The sequence below is a fragment of the Mastigoproctus giganteus genome, chromosome 2 (assembly GCF_048544385.1).
Source record: "Mastigoproctus giganteus isolate SK-2022 chromosome 2, ASM4854438v1, whole genome shotgun sequence".
Lineage (NCBI taxonomy): Eukaryota > Metazoa > Arthropoda > Arachnida > Uropygi > Thelyphonidae > Mastigoproctus > Mastigoproctus giganteus.
This window is the reverse complement of record NC_143576.1, coordinates 270622830-270643275: the sequence shown is the minus strand read 5'-3', so window position 1 is coordinate 270643275 and position 20446 is coordinate 270622830. Positions and strand designations below refer to the sequence as shown.

The following is a 20446-nucleotide window of genomic DNA, read 5'->3' as shown; positions in this document are numbered from 1 at the left end:
TGCCTGGAAATTAAATTGTGAATATAAAAGAAATGGAGCCGCTGAAAATGATATGGACAATGATGACAATGAAGAAAATGACATCAACACTGGGCATTCGCCATGCTAGAGACTGTGTGACTTGGTACGAGCAACAAATGCTGCTTTCGAACTCAACTACTCTTGCTGATAAGAGAGAGGGCAAAGAAACAAAGTTCTAAAATGGTGCCATAAAAAATAAGTAATTATTTTTGTCAAAGTCTATACATATGTGTTATTGTGGCTGAAAGTTTCATTTGTTTTGTTGGCTATGAATAAAAATATTTAAATTGAACTCTGATTTTATTTCTAAATTTATTTTTTAGTCTGCAGAACAGTATTTTTGATGTTTGAAAATCTGAACAAATCGAAGTCTAAACTACCCCTGGTCCCAATTAGTTTGAATTATCAATGATCTACTGTATATAGCTATTATTTAGGGCTCGCACATGAAAAACATAGATGTGTACATACTTCAGAAGAGGCTAAATGGGCAATTAGTGGTGAAGGATGCTTCCCAGCTATTAGGTTTTATTATTTCGCTATATGTAGAAAATTTAAATATAGCAAACAGTTATTATCTGTCACATTTTATTTTTCACAGATGATGAAAGTTTTACTATTACATGTGCACAATGACATTTTATTTACAAGGCAATGAGAATTACAATTAAGACACGTTGAGGAGATAAAAAATAAGTTATTTTTAATACAAAAACTAGTAATTTTAAAATCCGCGACAGTGTAGGTTACTTGGAGAGAAACTTCATACACAGACCTATTAACAAGAGAATTATAATAAACAACAAACTACTGTACACCATTCACAGGGCTTTCTCCTAATTTGAAGTATTTGAGCAGAGTCGAGTTTTATCAAACAGGTGTTTAATTTCATTACCTTTCTTTTGTGAGCTATTTTAAAACTTAAAATAATAACAGAAAACGCTTATTCTGAAAATATTTTATACAAAGCCAGCAACTGTGGATTCTGCATCTCAGTAAAACTGACCACTATAATACAGTAAAACTGATAGTACATAAAAAAGAAAAATAGATTTTATATACAAAGCTTACATGTGTGCACGCACGCGCACACACAAACACACACACGCACACATATATATATATACACATATATTCATGATGGCTTTCAACCCATTAAGATAAACTTTAATACAATTTTAAACACTTTATTGTGCATGTATTTGCACAGTTGTGAAGGATGGCACTGTTGTTAAAAACTGTATAAAAATGCCTCCCATAAAGGAGGTAATAATTCCAAGTGATTTCACCATCTTGAAAATCACACCAGTGTTTGTAGGCTATTTTAAGATTTTATAGGAAGCATACTGTTCTCAAATGAATGATTTTTCACTTAAAGTTCATGATTATAATGACATTCTTGTGGCTGTGATGGAGGAGGTGGAGGAGGTGGTGGTGGTGGTGGAGGAGGGGGAGGTGGCTGCGGCAAGGGAAGTAATGAAGAAGTAGCTTGGGTAGTGGCTAAATCCTGGTGGCTAGAAGTATTACTGCAAACCTGTGTAGATTCCACAGAAGAATGAACTGTACTAGCAGCAGATGAGGTATACGGATGTGGATGAACCGGCAATACGCTTGAAGGTGAAGAACTGCTAGTGGGAAGTGCAGTAGAAGAAAGTTGAACAGGAACAGAACCTTGTTTTTGTAGCAGTGGGTTTATAAAAGGGGAGGCTATCTGGAAAAAAAAAAAAAAAAACGGATCCAGTAAAAAAGTTAAAACTATTTTTTTTTTTAATGTAAATATCTACCCTATTTTATTTCATGAAAATAAAATATTGACAAAGAAAACTAAAGAAATTTGCTTTCTCATTTTTAATACTGAAACCTCTTATAACAAAGCTCAAGATATGCTCTAATTTGTTAAACAAGTTAGTAACAATGAAAATCACAAAATTCTGTACAAGAATGCAGTTTTTGCAGCAGGACCTTGGGGCGTGGGGGGGGGGTGCAACAAACACAAGTTTGATTGCCCCCTGTCTCACATCTCTAGCTGCACAATAGCTTCTGCTGGGCATCCCCAGAACTGATGGTCTGGGGATGCCCATAGAAATATTGGAAAGGAGAGTGGATGTATAGCAGGGAGCAGACAGGGAAGGAGGGAGTGGGGGAGGATATGGTGATAGAAAGATGGAGATGATAGTCAGCAGCATCCACACAGAAATAGGAAGGAGGTTGTTAATTAAAGTGATAGAGCAGACAGGTGTATCTACACCAATATTATACAGATATAGAATCTTAAACTCTTAAAATATTATGCCTAGTTGCATTTAGTTTCATTTACTTATTATTTATACACCAGTTCCAATCTCCTGTTTGGCTTTAGGAATTGTGTTAGCATATCATCATCAAATGAAGGTCTTTTCTTCAGTTCCACCAGATAATGTCTTTTTAATGCCGAGTAAACTTAGGCCGCATAACCTTTCCTTGTGTTCCTCTATAACACATACATTTTCTCTTCACAGCCGAAAAAGAATGCTCGACTGCAGCAGTAGAACTCGGAATCGCCATGATAAGTTCTGCTAATTTATAAATTTCCTTGAATGCAACCTGAAGCTGAATTTCTTGCATGAATTTTAATAGGTGATGCACTAGTTTCCTTGCAAGTTCATCAAATGATAAGAGTACTTTTAGTTCATTTTTCAAGCGAATGTAGTCAAAAACTGATCCATAGAAATCCTTTAATTTTTCTAGAATATGATCAGGAAAAGTTTTTGCATACCGATCATATCTTTTTCTTCAAAGGAGTTGTTGAAAAATTTCAAGTTTCGAAAGTGCATATCTTTCTTCCATCTCCAGGCACATGCGGTCGACTATTTCCTGGTATGATCTTCTCCTCTCCTTCAGATTCTTTTAGGCTTTGGCTCCTGAACTGTATGCTTTTCCTTTGCAGAAACCCAAATATTATCAAATCCATGTTCCTTGTCATTCCTGAGCTGTTTCACAGTATCATGCACCTTTTCACAACAGTACATTATGTCATAGGATGAAGTTTGCAGTATAGCCAAACAAAACAGACAAAATTTCTAGCAAAATAAATTGTTTGAAAATCTTGCAAGAAATACAAAAAATCCAAAATTCTCCATGTGTTCAAAAAATTCAATAACTGCATTTGTTAAACAGGAAGTAAAGTTCCATCTGGTTAGTGCGATGGAGGGTAATTTTTCAGCAACAAAATCTTGCAAAGCATTTACTCTTTTCGATGATTTAGAAAAATATGCTGCCAATCCACTGATAGTTTGGAAAAACAATCAATATTCCTTGATATAAAAGAGGCTTTGCTTCATAACTAAGTTCAAAACATGGCCATAGCAATGTGTAAACATTGCTAAAGGATAGACATCGATAACTTTACTCTGCAACCTATTATTACTGTTGTTGTTGTATTTAAGGTTTTGGGCAAAAGGGCCTCTTGGGCCATACTGTGCCTGTTCATGGTTTAGGTATCACTGATTTCACATTATTATGATTAGATACTATTATACAAATTTATGCATTTTAAATACTTAAACAGATCTTCAAAATTTGCTTCATTCCCAAGAATATGTGATAAGGTTAAGGGTTCCTGCAAGAGGGAGCTAAATAAAGCTGGATGGTGTTCAGACGTAATAGAGTTTTTCTGGCAGAGTCGTAGACAGGTGCTCCATAATCCAAGTGCAATCTTATTAAAACTCTATAGAGATGTAGGAGAGAGCTTCTGTCAGCACCGCAGGACATAGCAGAGACAACTCTTACGATATTCAGTTTTTTAAGACATTCTGAAGGTATATACTATATGGGAAGCAAAATTAAGTTTATTATCTAAATGTAAACCCAACAGATGAAAATTGTTAGTGACAGGAATCAGTATTTTACTGTATTTTAAAAATATTTCTGGATCAGGATGCAGTTTTTGAGTTTTTTACAAAAATGAATAGCAGTGGATTTCTTTTCTGAGAAGGAATAATCCACAATGCCCATGATTCTATTTTGGTTATGGCAATTTGAAGTTGCTTTTCAGTGGTCTTTATAGTTTGGGAGTGAGTAGAGATGAGGTCATCAGCAACCATGTACGATTCTACTGTATTTGGTACATCCTTTGTCATGTTTTGATTCTTATTGCAAATAATTTTGGACTGAGAATGGAACCCTGTGGTACACCTTCCTCTTAAAATGTTTTCTTAAATTATTCATGTACCTGAATTCTTCCTCTTAAATTATTCATGTACCTGACCTGAAAAGTTCTGTGGCATAAGGAAGTTTTGTATAAATTGCGGTAGATAACCTCTCAAGCCGAAAGAATGAAGATCTTGAAGTACACCATATCGACAGGTGGTATCAAAGGCTTTCTCCATATTGAGATTAATCATGACCAGATGTTGTCCCCATATGAAGGCATTACATATATTGTATGGGTGTGAAACTATCGTTGAAAAATTAATCTTATGCTGCTCTGCAGTTTCTTTAATTTGTTGAAAGGTTGGTTTGTAAGTGGCTATGGCCGATTTACTGGCAAATGATTCTGCTAAGACATTTGTAATTCCCTCTGTGATGACAACTCCTTTCCTTCCCAGTTTAGTATTGCAGCTGGGGACTGAACATATTTGCCATTAGCATTTGTATTTGTCTCCAGATAATTCTGCTGCCTATATCCTTGTTTATACTTGAGGAAAAGCTAATCCAGGCATCTTTCTTTGCTTTTCTTCTTATTTGGCGGAACTTAGCTTTCAGTCTTTTGAAGTTAATTAGGTTACTAGTTGTGGGAAATTCACGGAATAAATTCCAAGCTCTATTTTTGTCCTGTTCGGCATGGGTAAAATCTTGATTCCACCAATATTTACTGTTTCCGTTTCCCTTGCAAATATTTTGGTATTGCAGAGGTAGCAGCTTGTAATATCTGATTATTTACATGTTCTGTGACATTGCTGATGGGTTGAGATTGGATTATTTTATCATCTAGCAGGACATGAGATGCATATTCATTCTAGTGTGCCCTACAAAATTTCAAAGTTGAGCGATGTAGTTAAGGTGAATTTGCCCGTGTTTGCAGAGAATCGGAAGGTGATCAATGTTTAGTGGATTTTAAAAACAGACCACTCCAAAATACACAGGGAGAACAGATTGACAGGTCTATTGCACTCACGGATCCTGTCAAAAAATGAATATAAGTAGGTACACCAGTGTTCAAAAGGGCAAATTGATAAGAATCAAGAAAGGCCTCTCTTTGTGCCACTCTTGTCAATTGTTGGAGATTCCCACATCAGATGATGAGCATTAAAGTCTCCAAGTAAACAGAAAGGAGATGGTAGCCATTCTATTAGACTTTCTAGTAGAAAGTCTAATAGAACAATCCATTTCCTCCTAATTGCTCATTTTCTTCAGATTATCTGAAGAAAATGAGCAATTAGGAGGAAATTACACTCTTACAATATAGATAATATTGTAAGAGTGTTACCAATTTCAATGCGCACCGCCACTACTTCAAAAGGAGTCTGAAGAGAAATATGTTTGGATGGTACGTTGCTTCTTATAAGAATTGCCATTCCTCCACGGGCTGCTGAGTCAATATTTCTATCTCTTCTAAAGATAGTGTAATTTTTTTTTAGTATTAGCATTAGTAGAGGCATACAATGCAAAAATGTAAGATTTTGCAGCATTAGCCAAAAAAAACAAAAACAAAAAAACCCCCTCCCATTTCACCTCTCCAGCTCAGCCTTAAATTTATTTAAAAGATGGAAGTCCGTTCGACCAATCAACCACCCGCTGGTTAAAGGAAAATTTCCGCACAGCTATTCTACAACTGTCTTTCCTCAAGTTGATGCCCCCTCAGATCCTTAATCTGAGGAAGAGGAAGAATCCCATCAGCATTCAGCTTGCTCAACCGATTCAAGGGTTTATACACCACAATGAGATCACCTTGCAGGTGCCTATTCTCCAGGTGCTGCAATTTGCAGAACTTAAGCCTTCCTTTGTAAGAGCCTGCTTTGTTCCCCTCACCAGTCTTCTTCCCTTCTTTGTACTCGTTGTACACTGCATTGTACAACGGGATAATCACCTCCCTGTCCCTGCTAGCAAACTTCCTATATATCATTGAAAAAAATTCCATGACCAGCCCTGGCAGCCCATCTGCATTGCTCAGCAAACTTCATATTTGACTGCACAATTACCCTCAGGACATTTTCACTTTCCACTTCACTGAGTGCAGTACCACACAGTTGGTACGTTTCTCTTCAGTTATTGCTACCCATATACAGTATTTTGCATTTGTCAATGTCAAATTTCAGTTGCTACTTCTCAGCCCATTTGCCCAACTTATCTAGATCCATTTGAAGTAGCATACTGTCTTTACTGTCGTTAACAAATCTGTCAACCTTTCTTATCATCTGCAAACTTGCACATTAAACCTGATAGACCTTCATCAATATCACTGATAAATAAACAAAACAACAATGGGCCCAACACCGAGCCCTGGGGAACTCCACTAATATCATTTCTCCAAGAAGAGCAGTGTCCATTGAGTCTCCAGTGAAATTGGAGAGGTATGTGCAATACCTCTCCAATTTCTACAGAAGACTTCCTGTATACGATACTGGAACAGTATTTCTTAATTGGAATGAAAAGCATAGTAGCCTCCAAGATTAAGTCCCCGAAGGCTTCCTATTTAGAATTCAATGTTGGTAACATCATCAGTTGGACACACTTGTCCTTAATATAAAATTCTTCAACACCGTTTACAACATGTATAAAAAGGCGACTAGTTGTTCTATCATCACTTACATCTGGGGGCCCATTGGTCTAGGGGTATGATTCTCACTTTGGGTGCAAGAAGTCCCGGGTTCAGATCCCGAAGGGCCAGTACTGTTTTTTTTTTTAGTGCTGAAGTGGGATTTACTCAAAGAGGTAACTACCATTAGGGTAAAGGGAAGGGTTATTGCTTTCGTAAAGGCGACTACGATAGACTGAGACAGTATTTAAATTCTATACAGTGGGGCCAACTGATGATGTTACCAACAGCAAATTCAAAATGGGAAGCATTCAAAGAACTTATCATGGAAGCTACTAGGCTTTACATACCAACTAAGAAATATTGTTCAAGGTTTAGGCCTAAATGGATGTCAGATGAACTAATGAGACATATGGCAGAGAAGTAAAATGAATGGGATTCATACAAATTAACACGTGACACAGAAGCCTATGATAGATACAAGTTGATCTGTAACCAAGTTACAAAGGAGGTTAGGCAGGCGAAGGCAGATTATGAGAAATCTTTGGCAAGGGATGCAAAGAAAAACAGCAAAGAGTTCTTTACTTAAGTAAACTCTAGAAGGAAGGGGATGAATCAGATTCGTCCACTTGATATCGATGGGTCAACTGTTGATGATCCTGCTCAGGCAGCTAATAAACTAAATGAATATTTTGCATCGACATTCATACACGAGGAGTTATTCAGCGTGGGGAATGCCAGAGGTGTATTCAACTCTGACAGTAATAGAGAATCTTGTAATAACTGAGAGTAAAGTGGAGGAGAAATTGTTGAAGATACACACAAGAAAGGCACCTGGGGGTGGATGGGATCTATCCAGTTATATTAAAGGAGGCAGCAAAGGAAGTAAGCAAACCCTTAGCCATAATTATGAGAGCTTCCTTGGACTCAGGGGGAGATACCCATGGACTGGAGATGTGCAAATTTGACCCCAATTCACAAAGGAGGATCAAAGGCTGACACAAGTAATTATAGCCCTGTGAGTTTAACTTCTGTTCCCGGAAAATTAATGGAGGCACTGGTTAAAGAAGCACTGCAGGATCATCTAGACAAGACTTCCGTTATAGCTCGGACACAGCATGGTTTTGTTAAGGGAAAGTCTTGCCTGACCAATTTGACAGGATACTATGATGCAGTCACAAAAGAACTGGATGCAGGGAATAACTTTGATATTATATACTTGGATCTTAGAAAGGCTTTTGATACTGTTGCACATGGAAGACTGCTGCACAAATTGGAGCAGTGTGGCATTGGAGGCAAATTGCTGCTATGGATAAAGGGGTGGTTGAGGGGGAGAAGACAGAGAGTGGTAATCAATGGACACTGCTCATCGTGGACTAATGTTATCAGTAGAGTCCCTCAGGGTTCAGTATTGGGTCCATTATTGTTTTCTGTATTTATAAATGATATTGATGATGGTATATCAAGCTTAATGTCCAAGTTTGCAGACGATACGAAGGTTGGCAGGGTTGTCAAGGACACTACTGACACTATGCTGCTGCAACAGGATCTGGAAAGGTTGAGCAGATGGGCTGAGAGGTGGCAAATGAAGTTTAACATTGACAAATGTAAAGTACTACATATGGGAAACAGCAACCCCAGAGCAACGTATCAACCCTATGGTAGTACACTGACAGTGGTAGAGAATGAAAGGGACCTGAGGGTGGTTATGCAGGCAGATATGAAGTTCTCTGAGCAGTGCAGACGGGCTGCATGATTAGCTCATGGTATATTGTCAATGATATATAGGAATTTTTCTAGAAGGGATAAGGAGGTAATTATTCCCTTGTATAAGGCAATGGTCAGGCCACACCTAGAGTACTATATACAGGCCTAGAGGCCTCATTTCAAGAAGGATGTAGAGCTGCTGGAACGAGTACAGAGAAGGGCAACAAGATTAGTGAATGGAACAAAGGGGTGCTCTTACGAAGAAAGGCTTAAGTTTTGCAAATTACAGTGTCTGGAGAGTAGGCACCAGCGAGGTGATCTGATAGAGGTGTATAAAGCCTTGAATGGTTTGAGCATGCTCAATGCTGATGGGATTTTTCTTCTTGCTTAGAATAATCACCTGAGAGGGCATAAATTCAAATTGAGGAAAGACAGATGTGGGATAGACGTGCGGAAATTTGCCTTTAGCCAGCGGGTGGTTGGTTGGTGGAACAGACTTCCACCCCTTGTCGTGGAAGTTGATAGCCTAAATAAGTTTAAGGCTCAGCTGGACAGGTATTTCGAACGAACAGAGGGGTGAAGTGGAAGTGGTTATTTTTTATTTATTTGGCTGATGCAGCATAAGCTTGCTTTTTCTTGCATCAAATTCCTCTACTAATGCTAATGCTAATCTGTAAATCCGGTGAACCTTTTGTGTGTTTGCCCATTATGGATAAAGTGGAAAACAGTTGATAGCTGCAATTTTGACATGATATCAGAAGTTTCATCCAGAGAATGGCCACAAATGTAGCTGAAGAAATTTCTTTCTTTATATAATCTTTGATGTAATGCTACATCAAATACAGCATTAATGATATCATTTTGTAATGTAGAAGAAGTTTCTCGAAATATGATCAATGTCTTTAAACGACTGTCTAAAAGACGATCATACTCACTGAGCACATTTAAAAATTCTATATACAGTCAGTCCTTGTATAGCACGATAGTTGTGTTTCTAGAAACCCTCGTGCAATGCAAAATCCTGTAATATAAACAACAGGCCCTATGGGAAAAATAGGGTTAGGTGCCGACCACCCAAGATTGAACACACGTTTTAACCAAAACATTACCAAACACAATAAATAATCGTTAAAAAAATACTTACGTATTTTATTACGACTATTACGTAATTAAATATTGCTAATGCTTTTGCTTCTATTGTAAGCAAACTTGTTTTTTGTTTGATTTTCTATCCAAACAGTTGACAGCCATTGCATCTGTTCCAATTCTTTGTGTCTTAATCTAATGGATTTTAATTACACTTTGAGTTGTTCCTGCTATGAAAGTTGCTTTTAATTTCTCTGCATTCTTTGTAATTCTCGGTGTTGCCTTATTTAGGTCTGTAGCACATGCAATATCACATGGTCTTTCATTTCGCTCAAAGCGTTTCAGTTTCATATCTTTTCGCTATCGACAGTGGCGGACTGGCCATAAGCCTTACCGGAGAAACCCAGGTGGCCGGTGCGATTTTGGCCATAAATCGCAGTATGAGGCCACTATAAATTTTCCCGGGTAAGAATTTTTGACCCAGTCCGCCTCTGTTTATTGATATCGCTTTTCTTTTTTCTCTCTGAATCTGCAATGTCTTCACCAGGACGCTTCATTTTCATACCTTTTAAGTGTTTTACTAATTTTTAGAGAATAAAGCACAATTACAAAACGAGGAGGCACGCTTGACACACATAAACAAAGCTGCGTGCGTGTAGCAACTGAATAAAATTTATTCAGTTGCTACACCGTAAAGGTGAGATACACTATTAACACCTCACATTTTACTAAAGTACATTTCTAGGGGTTACTACCATAAAACAATAAAAATAATTTCTAGTTCCGTTTCTGCTAGTGGAATCTGTTATAAACTGGTAGTAAACTCGATCTAATTGCATTTGTGATAATACCGATAGCTGGAATTGTGTTGGTTTTTACGTGATTATGGTGAAATGTGTTTCCCCTTCACTGATATAAAACACATAAATACATTTTCAGAATCTTCTCTTCATCCCTATCGTGTTGCGTTCAGTTGGGGTGATTCCGCGTTCGACTGCCATTTCTTGCAAACACAAAGGCGAATCGTGCATAAGCGAATTCGGTTCGTGTTATATAAGATATCGTTACCCTATTTATAAATCGTGTATGATCGAATTCCTGTAATGTAAGCACGTATTATACGAGGACTGACTGTATATTGCCTCGATTAGCTGAATCTTCAGATTCATCATGACCACTTTAATGAAACTCTTAGCCAAATAACATACAGTATCAATTAATCTTTTTAAAATGTCTTTTTTTTTTCTTTACTTTTTCATTATGACGTCTAATTTAAATTTTTCTTCGACTGTCAATGAGAGTGTCAATTCTTTGTTTTCCAAACATCTTAAGATTTAAAAACGACTGAACATGTGGTTCGGAGTGCTCATGTTTTTGCAGTGCTGCAACTAAATGATTAAGGTCAGAATACTCATACTTATTCCAAACACCTTCTCTTTGGAGAATAATAAAAAAGGCCAACAATAAACTCCTGACTACACTTCATATCCAGTTAACCATTCTACTATCATATTGTGAAACAGAGAAATGTCTCACATACTCAGTTTTTGCATCTTTTTGCTTGCACAGTAAATGTGGAAGAGGAGGACGAGACTTACCTTTTTTGACTATGTTCACACAATCCGCAAAAGCTCTGGCAGAAAACTAGAAATTCAGTACCTCGTCAATAGTTTCCCATTGCAAATATGGGAAAAAAAGCTATAAATTATATCTTAATAAATTAAATAATTTATTAAGATATAATGATTATCTTTATATTTAAGATAAATGAACGACGTGATTTATAATTTATAAATCACGTCGGTTCACACTTTACGCATGCAAAACAGATGAAACTCAGAAAACAAAAATAGCAACTCACGAGAAGTGACAACATTAAATTGGACTGCTTCACACAATAGCCAATCACAACCGCTAATTACTTCCGGGTGCTGTTGTCTCAGTGCACACCCTGTCACGCCTTCTGGAGGGCTTAAATCTACTGGAAAGCTAAGAATTTGACCTGCTGTGCCATCTGTACATCTATTCAGAGAGCTCAAAGGTGTCCATTGTATATTGGATTTAATTTTAGGAATCACGCGAAACCATCGAATAATTAGGGGAGCCTTTAACAGAAAAAAAAAAAAAAATGCAAAGATATAATATCAGTGATATTATGATTCCGTGGGTGTGCACCGTACACCTAGCACACCCTAAATATACGCCCCTGATATATATGTATACAGGCAGTTCTCGCTTTATGAGTTCCCGGGTTTACGAGTTTTTTTTTTTTCCAGAAGTATCAAGTATCAACAAAATCGAAAATATGAACATTAATTTCAAAAAAAGAATGTTAAACATTCATGAATAAAACATATTCATAAATTCCAAACCACGTACGTAGCTGTACAATACAGTGTACCCCACTTTACTATATTAATCAGTTCTGGAGACACCATAGTATCATTAAAATACTGTAACGTTAACCCAATAATACATTGCTTTTTTGTTCAAGATCTTGGAAGTTGAAAATTTCGCTGTATAACTAAGCTATTTATCTCTCTAAAATGTCATTTTTAAGGTCACGGGTGTGACCTTAAGGACATATAAAAGGTCATGAGCGTGGTTTGTAAATTGTATTAGTTACTAATTCAAATCATTAAAATGCACTACACTTTCATCGTTATCATATGTTCCGTTATAAGAATCAATTTTGAGAGCCTTTGTGATATTTTTCTAAAGCACATTTCTGGAGGTTACCTCCATATAAACAATAAAAACAATTTGCACTGTCCGGTTTATTGGGCTTTTCTGTTACTGCAAGCAATTATAAACGGGTAGTAAACGCAATCTTCTTGCATTTGCGAAAATACTGATAGCTGCAATTGCGTGGTTTTTACGTTATTATGGTGAAATTGTCAATCGTATAAAAAACAAATAAATTTTCAGAATCTTCTCTTCATTCCTTTTTTATAAGCTTCGTAAACTTGTTAATCGTGTTAGTTCCAATTTGGGTGCGCCATTAAAAAATGCTTATGCATGCAGTTGTGAAATTTATGAGATTATCTTGGAAACAAACGCCTCTTGAAACATTTCTGAAGACGATGACGACTCCTTATGCAATAAACCAACAAGTGCCGAGCCAATGAATTCTTTAACATTTTTGTAAGTCGTAAATAATTTCTCTATTATTATAATTTGCTTGATTTTACAGGCTACGTTTTCATTTCTTTCGATAAATTAATCATTGTTTAAACATAAACTAATAAGCTAACTAATTTCATTGTTGATAACCTATTTTTAACCTTATGTCTATGGGAAATAAATTCCCCCTTTACGAGCACGCGCTAGGAATGAACTAACTTGTAAAGTCGAGAACTACCTGTATATAAAATATAAAGTTACATAGATAAATTTAATATATGTAAATTAATTAAATTAATATATATACACACATATATATTAAGATATTTCAATTTTAAAATTTTTAACTGTTATGGCACACAATTTCAAAATTATGCAGGTGCACAATGATCTACTTATATATGATATCAATAGCATGCATGCATGCACCCACACATGCATTTACACTTATATGACCACCTGTCAGGGCAATTCTACATAAAATTCCGAATAAACCATAACTCTTCACTTCCAAAGTTGCTCAAATAACTGTTTACAATTCCTGTGTTTACTTTCTACATTTTGCTGAACGTAAACATTTAGCAAAATATAGTAAGTTTCAATTATTAATCTTAATAACAAATTCTGTACAATCAAATATTTTAGAGTTCTTCAATAATTTGGAGCGGAACCTATCAGATTCCATACAAACACCATGAGGTTAATTATTAATCCAGAAAATAATCTTTTACATACCTGAGCTACAATACATGACGGTTGAGGCTGTACAAGGGGTGAAGGACAGCTATAGCGGTTTGAACCATGTAAGCTATTTGGTGTTACTGAAGAATTATTTATTGCAGCTGATGAGGGGTGAGCACACTGTGGAAAAATGATTGTTGTATTCTGGACTGAACTTTCTAAACTCTGATTCTGGTTTTGTCCTAAAGAAAACAACTCTGTTTACTTTGAAAAAAATAAATAATAATAAAAAAAAATAAAAAATAAAAAATAATAATAATATATAACAAATTACCATATTGTATTTCAAAAAAAAGAAAGAAAAAAAAACCCACCAATAATTCTATATACTTATACATTAAGCATCTTTCTACACAGTTTCTGGAAGGTTTCGAGAATATCTTTAGATCATGACACCATGATTTTTCCAATAAATGTATATATAAACTTTTTTTTTATTACAACGATCATGGTGTCATGATCTCACCAGGAAATGGAACGTTCCTTGGTGAGTTCATCAAATAGTAAACTTGTTGGAGAAGATCTTTGACCAGGTGCAATACACAAATACTTTTACTTCGACCATACCAATATTTGCTGTTGTATTAACAATGATTCGTTATCTGGTTCCAATATCTCCGCCCATGGAATTTCTTTCTTCATTTTTATCATTGAGAAAATCATCTGTCACCTTAATACAAGTTAAATAAACTTTTATATCTACATAAAAGTTACATATTTGTTAAATTCAAAAACATTTTGCATTGAATGTTTTTGAATTTATCAAATATTGCAACCATGCCTTAAGTTTAGTTTTTTTATTGGATACACCTTTCTAGATATTAGCATTTTTAATGCAATTTAATTTCAAGTGACTCCGAAATTAATAGTTTGGTGTAGTAGTAGTGGCATGTGATGCAAGAAAGCAAATGTATGAACTTATGCAGCATCAGCCAAAAAAAAAAATCACACCATTCCCTCCAAATGCCTGTCCAGTTCCTCCTTAAATTTATTCAACCTATCAACTTTCACCACAGCTGGAAGTTTGTTCCAGCAATTAACCACCCGCTGGCTAAAGGCAAATTTCCGCACATCTATTCTACATCTGTCCTTTCTTAATTTGAATTTATGTCCCCTTAGGTTCGTAATCTGAACAAGTGGAAGGATCCCATCAGAATTCAGCGTGCTGAACCCATTCAAGGCCTTATACACCTCAATCAGATCACCGCGCAGGTGCCTAGTCTCCAGCCACTGCAATTTGCAGAACTTAAGCCTCTTTTGATAAGAGGATCCCTTCATTACCCTCACCAATCTTGTTGCCCTTCTCTGTACACGCTCAAGTAAATCTACAACCTTCCTAAAATAAGGCCTCCAGACCTGTATGCAGTACTCAGCGTACAGGTCTGGCCACGTGCGCAGTATGTGGCCTGACCATTGCCTTATACAGAGGGATAATCACCTCCTTTTCCCTGCTAGCAAAATTCCTATATATCATTGACAAAACCCCATGACCTGCCCTGGCAGCCTGTCTGCATTGCTCAGAAAACTTCATATCTGACTGCACAATTACTCCCAGGTCTTTTTCATTTTCTACCTTAAGTGTAGTACCACACAGTTGGTACGTTTCTCTGGGGTTACTTCTACCCATATGCAGTACTTTGCATTTGTCAAGGTTAAACTTCAGTTGCCACTTCTTAGCCCATCTGCCCAAATTATCTAGATCCTGTTGCAGTAGCACACTGCCATTACTGTCATTAACAACCCTGCCAACCTTTGTATCATCTGCAAACTTCGACATTAAGCCTGATATACCTTCATCAATATCATTGATAAATATACAAAACAACAGTGGACCTAACGCCGAACCCTGTGGGACTCCACTAATAACATTAGTCCAAGAAGAGCAGCACCCATTGATTACCACCCTCTTGTCTTCTCCCACTTAACCATCCTTTTATCCATTGTAGCAACTTACATTTAATACCATTCTGCTTCAATTTGTACAATAGTCTTCCATGCGCAACAGTGTCAAAAGCTTTCCTGAAATCCAAATATATGATATCAAAATTATTTTTTGCATCCAGTTCCTTTGTAACCACATCATAATATCCTATCAAATTTGTCAGACAAGACTTTCCCTTAACAAACCCATGCTGTGTCTGAATTATTGCTGCAGTCTTGTCTAGATGATCCTGCAATGCATCTTTAACCAGCGACTCCATTATTTTACCCGGAACAGAAGTTAAACTAACTGGTCTGTAATCACTCATGTCACCCTTCGATCCCCCTTTGTGAATTGGGGATACATTTGCACATCTCCAGTCCGTGGGGACCTCCCCTGAGTCCAAGAATGCTCTCATAATTATGGCTAGGGGTTTGCTTAGTTCCTTTGCCGCCTCCTTTAATATAACTGATAGATCCCATCCACCCCAGGTGCTTTTCTTACGTTTAACTTCAACAGTTTCTCTTCCACTTTGCTCTCAGTTATTACAAAATCATTAAGCATCCTGCTACAATTTGATAACCTTCTGCCATTTTCAAACCTTAATAATTCCTCATGTGTGAATGTAGATGCAAAATGCTCATTCAGTTTGTTTGCTATCTGAGCAGGATCATCAACAGTTTAACTATCGATGTCAAGTGGACCAATCAGATTCGTCCCCTTCCTTTTAGAGTTTATATAAGTAAAGAAATCCTTGCTGTTTTTCTTAGCATCTTTTGCCAAGGATTTCTCGTAATCTGCCTTCGCCTGCCGAACCTCCTCTGTGACCTGATTACAGATTAACTTATATCTGCCATAGGCTTCTGAATCCCTTGATAATTTATATGCATCCCATGCATTTTTCTTCTCTGTTACGAGTCTCATTAGTTCATTTGATAACCATTTAGGCCTAAACCTTGAACAATATTTCTTAATAGGTATGAAACTTTTAGTAGCATCCACGATTAATTCCTTTAATGCTTCCCACTTAGAATTTACTGTTGGTAACATCGTCAGTTGATTCCACTGTACAGAATTTAAAAATTGTCGGAGACCACTGTACTCGCCTTTACGGAAGCAAAAACCCTTTCCTTTACCCCTGATGGTAATTAAATCTTTAAGTAAATCCCACGTCAGTACACTGTGATCACTGCCACCTAGTGGTGGCAGTGATCACAGTGTACTAGCCCACTCTATTTCTCTGTACAATTGTTCATTGTACTCATTAGGCCTATAACACACTCCTACTCTTATTTTTGCTTTCGCAGTGCTTATGCCACACCAAACTGACTCAACAGTGCACTGTTCATCTATATCAACTGGATGCACTTCATGTTGGATGCTGAGAATTTTTGCTTTGCTGATTAGAAAGGGATGGCCTTCACTGATCACATGCATTGCAAGCTCTGAAGCTGGGGAGCGGGATGAAATGACGGATGTTAAATGTTGCATTCTCATATTGAGTGTATATCAGTAGATCCTTGGTATGAAGCGTTGCAATTCTTGCAAGATACACTGTAGACTAAATCATTTAATCGGAACATGGTAGAGGTTTGGACTTCATGATTTTTAAGGGTAGAATGAAGTTTCATTGTGGGTTTGGCTATGATTTTGAATTGTGTCTTTGAAAATTCTATTTAGTTGTTTTTTTTTTTTTTTATGAAAACCCCAAACATGAAAGGTATCAAAACCTATAGTACCTAGTACCATGCATGGGTTGAAGGAGAAGTATGGGGGGAGGGGGATGCTGGAAACTTTGCTCTAGAGACTAAACATGGGTTTCACCACTTCAAGCCTCCAATAAGCAAAGTGGTGGTATTTCAACCATTGTTCAATATACGGTAGAGCAAAAAATATTTTTTTATATTATTATTATTGATGATTGGGGTGGTATTATGTAATATGTTTTTAACCTAATTTTGTTTATAATAGGTAGAGGATAACTTCTATTTTGAAATCATTTTCTTAGTTTTTGCAGTTCTGTGTTTAGAGCTGATTCAGATGTTGAGTTTTTTTTTTTTTTTAATCGTATGATAATTCTTCGTGTGAGCAATACACGAAGTATGGGCTTGGCAAACCCAGGGTCCTGAGCTGGATATCATCATTCTTCTCTTTCTTGGTGATTCCTTTGTACTTCTCTCTCTCTCTCTCTCTCTCTCTCTCTCTCTCTCTTCTCTCTCTCTCTCTCTCTCTCTCTCTCTCTCTCTCTCTTTCTCTCTCTCTCTCTCTCTCTCTCTCTTTCTCCTCCTCTCTCTTCTTTCTTTCTCAGCAGGTAACTCAGGATTTTTTTTTTTTTTTTTTTGGCTGGTGCAGCATAAGCCTCAGGCTTCCTTGTACCATATGGCTAATAATAATAATAATAGGAACCAGTTTTTTCCTGCTTCCTCTGTGTATCGTGGCTGTGGGGTCCAACCAGAGAGTATGGCACCATTGTAATATCCAAGCCTGAGGCAGGATTCGAACCAGCGACCTTTGGGTTGCCAGGCAAGCACTTTACCCACCCGGCTAGCCAGGTTGGCAGATGTTGAGTATTTGTAGGCATTAAAAAATTGATTTATGATAATGGATCTTTTATAGGTGAAGGTGTGGTAGCTATTGTAATGAAGAAGCATTCCAGTGTTGGTGGACTTTCTGTTATGCAAAATTGAATTCTGTTCATAACCTGTGTAAGAGTGAAATTTAAAAAAAATAATGCTTTTGTTTCAGTATTTTCAATTTCTAGTGTAAAGTTTAATATTGCATGGATATTATTAAAGTTCTGTAGAATGTCCTGTATGGTCCTCACATTTGTGATGCAAAGTATATCGTCAAGGTATATTTCTCCTAGTAAACCACTTATAACCCCAGGTAGGCTGAAAAACTGTTTGAAAACTTTACCTTGGAAGGTGATATAATTGGCTTCAATTAAAAGTTTTATCAGATAGAAATGGCTGTAATTGGAAGTTTTGTATGGCTAATAGGTAAGGAGTAATTGATTAACATGTCCAAGGTGTATTCGATGTTCACATTAGTATATAAAGAGGTGACATCTAGGAAAAATAGATTGTCATTATAATTAAGTATTTTATCTTTTAGGTTGTTAAATAGTGAATCGTTTCTTTTATACAAATATTTATGGGTTTGTCTGAAAGGTTTGACTATATTATATATGTGAGAAGCTAACACTGAGAATGCAGAATGCTTGTATGAAACGATGGGACGAATGGCAAAACCCGTCTTATATAGTTTAACTTGGCCAAAACGGGTATATCGTACATCCTAGCTATTAATTGTTTTAACTGGGCTATCGTAATGTAATTGTTTTTCTGGTATGTCGTTAATGTCTTATTATACTGGTTGACTAAACTGGAAAAAAGGTTCAGACTGATGTCGTGGTAAGTGGAAGTATCTGATACTACGGAATTTAATTTGATGATAAATCTTGCTTGTCTAAAAATACATGTCTTAAGTTCTGCAAATTGCAGTGGCTGGAGACCAGGCACCTTCGCAGTGATCTGATTGAGGTATATAAGGCCTTGAATGGGTTGAGCATGCTGAATTCTGATGGGATCCTTCCACTTGTTCAGATTACGAACCTAAGGGGGCATAAATTCAAATTAAGAAAAGACAGATGTAGATTAGATGTGCGGAAATTTGCCTTTAGCCAGCGCGTGGTTAATTGCTGGAACAAACTTCCACCTGTCGTTGTGGAAGTTGATAGGTTGAATAAATTTAAGGAGGAACTGGGCAGACATTTGGAGGGAATGGTGTGATTTTTTTTTTTTTTTTTTGGCTGATGCTGCATAAGCTCATACACTTGCTTTCTTGCATCAAATGCCACTGCTACTGCTACTACTACTACTACAACCGTGTCGCCTTTGCTTTTTGTATCATAATATCTTTGCTTATTTCTGAAGGACATGCAGTGCTGAGGTTTCCTTTCTATTTAATTTGGGAAGGTGTGTGCTTTTCGGGTTATTCACTATCTGGATAATCTGTTGAATGATTATGTCTTTCTGCGGGACATTCCGAAGTTCAAATTCAAAGTCTATAACAAGTTGTTTCTTAGGCAAACTGAGGGGAGATAAATTATAATTTAAACCTTTGGACAGAAGTGCAAACTGTCATAGGTTAGGGAGCTTTTAGAGAGATTAGTGACATGGGGCTGGAAAGGTATGTCACAAGTTGAGAGTGGCGATCCAGGGTAATTAGCATGTGGATTTCCAGATATTCAGGATAGCATGTTTAGTTTATTTTTGTGATGGTCTCTAATTTCCGAAGCTAATGCTACGTAACGAAAATAGATTGTGGTTTTCAATGTTGACCAATCGTTAGGGCGAAGGTATTTTCTTAATTTATTACGGATTTGTTTGACTTGATGCAGGTATTGTTGCTTGATAGAATAATGGGATCTCAGGACGGGGATAACGATTCCACACTATGTGGTGTAAGCTAGTTTGTTTATGCCAGGTAAATTTTTGTTGAGTTTGCCAATGGCAAATTTCCAAATTATGTTTTGTTGGAGGCAATATTTTAGGAATGCTATCTGGTGATCCTGGGCCAAATATCAACGTGAAGAAATATTGAGCCATTGCAGCTCTGCAATCTATTAATTAAGAAAGTTCTTAATGCATAAATAATCACTGCTGATAATCAGATCAAGAATATTACTCCTTCTTGCAAAATAAATCCAAAAAATGTCTTGCTAGTGTCCAAGTAACCAACACACAAGTTCCAGTCAATAACTTGAAAGTTATAAAACAACACATGAAACTAACAGGATAACTTTAAGCTATCCAGTTTATTTAACTGTAGTTCAAACTGTGTATGCTGTTGTTGATTATGTTATGTACATGATAAAATCATGTTACTAAAATATGTTTGTATTGCCACAAATTGCAGTTTAAAGGCCTGTTCTGATACTGATTACAATGCTACAATATACAGAAAACCTCCAAGTACTGCCGATATCAATACTACAACATGGCGGTAAAATTTGAACATTCTTATTCCTGTCCCACATTTTCCTTACAAATGAGGCTCCCCTCAATAAAATCACCTCTTTTTGAACCAAAATAATCTCTGGATAATTT

General features: G+C 36.6%; 1 protein-coding gene across 3 annotated transcripts in view; it reads right to left on the bottom strand.

Annotated features, from left to right (window-relative positions):
* Positions 1 to 1252: 1252 nt before the first annotated feature.
* LOC150090468 (uncharacterized) overlaps positions 1253 to 20446 on the bottom strand; it is a 678730-nt gene continuing 659536 nt past the window's right edge. For all 3 annotated transcript variants that reach the window (XM_090389911.1, XM_090389910.1, XM_090389909.1), the window contains exons 23-24: positions 13409 to 13596; positions 1253 to 1732 (exon numbers count right to left, since the gene is read on the bottom strand). In XM_090389911.1, coding sequence (XP_090246037.1) covers positions 1394 to 1732; positions 13409 to 13596 — 527 coding nt within the window. In that variant the 3' untranslated portion in view covers positions 1253 to 1393. The remainder of the gene's footprint in view (positions 1733 to 13408; positions 13597 to 20446) is intronic.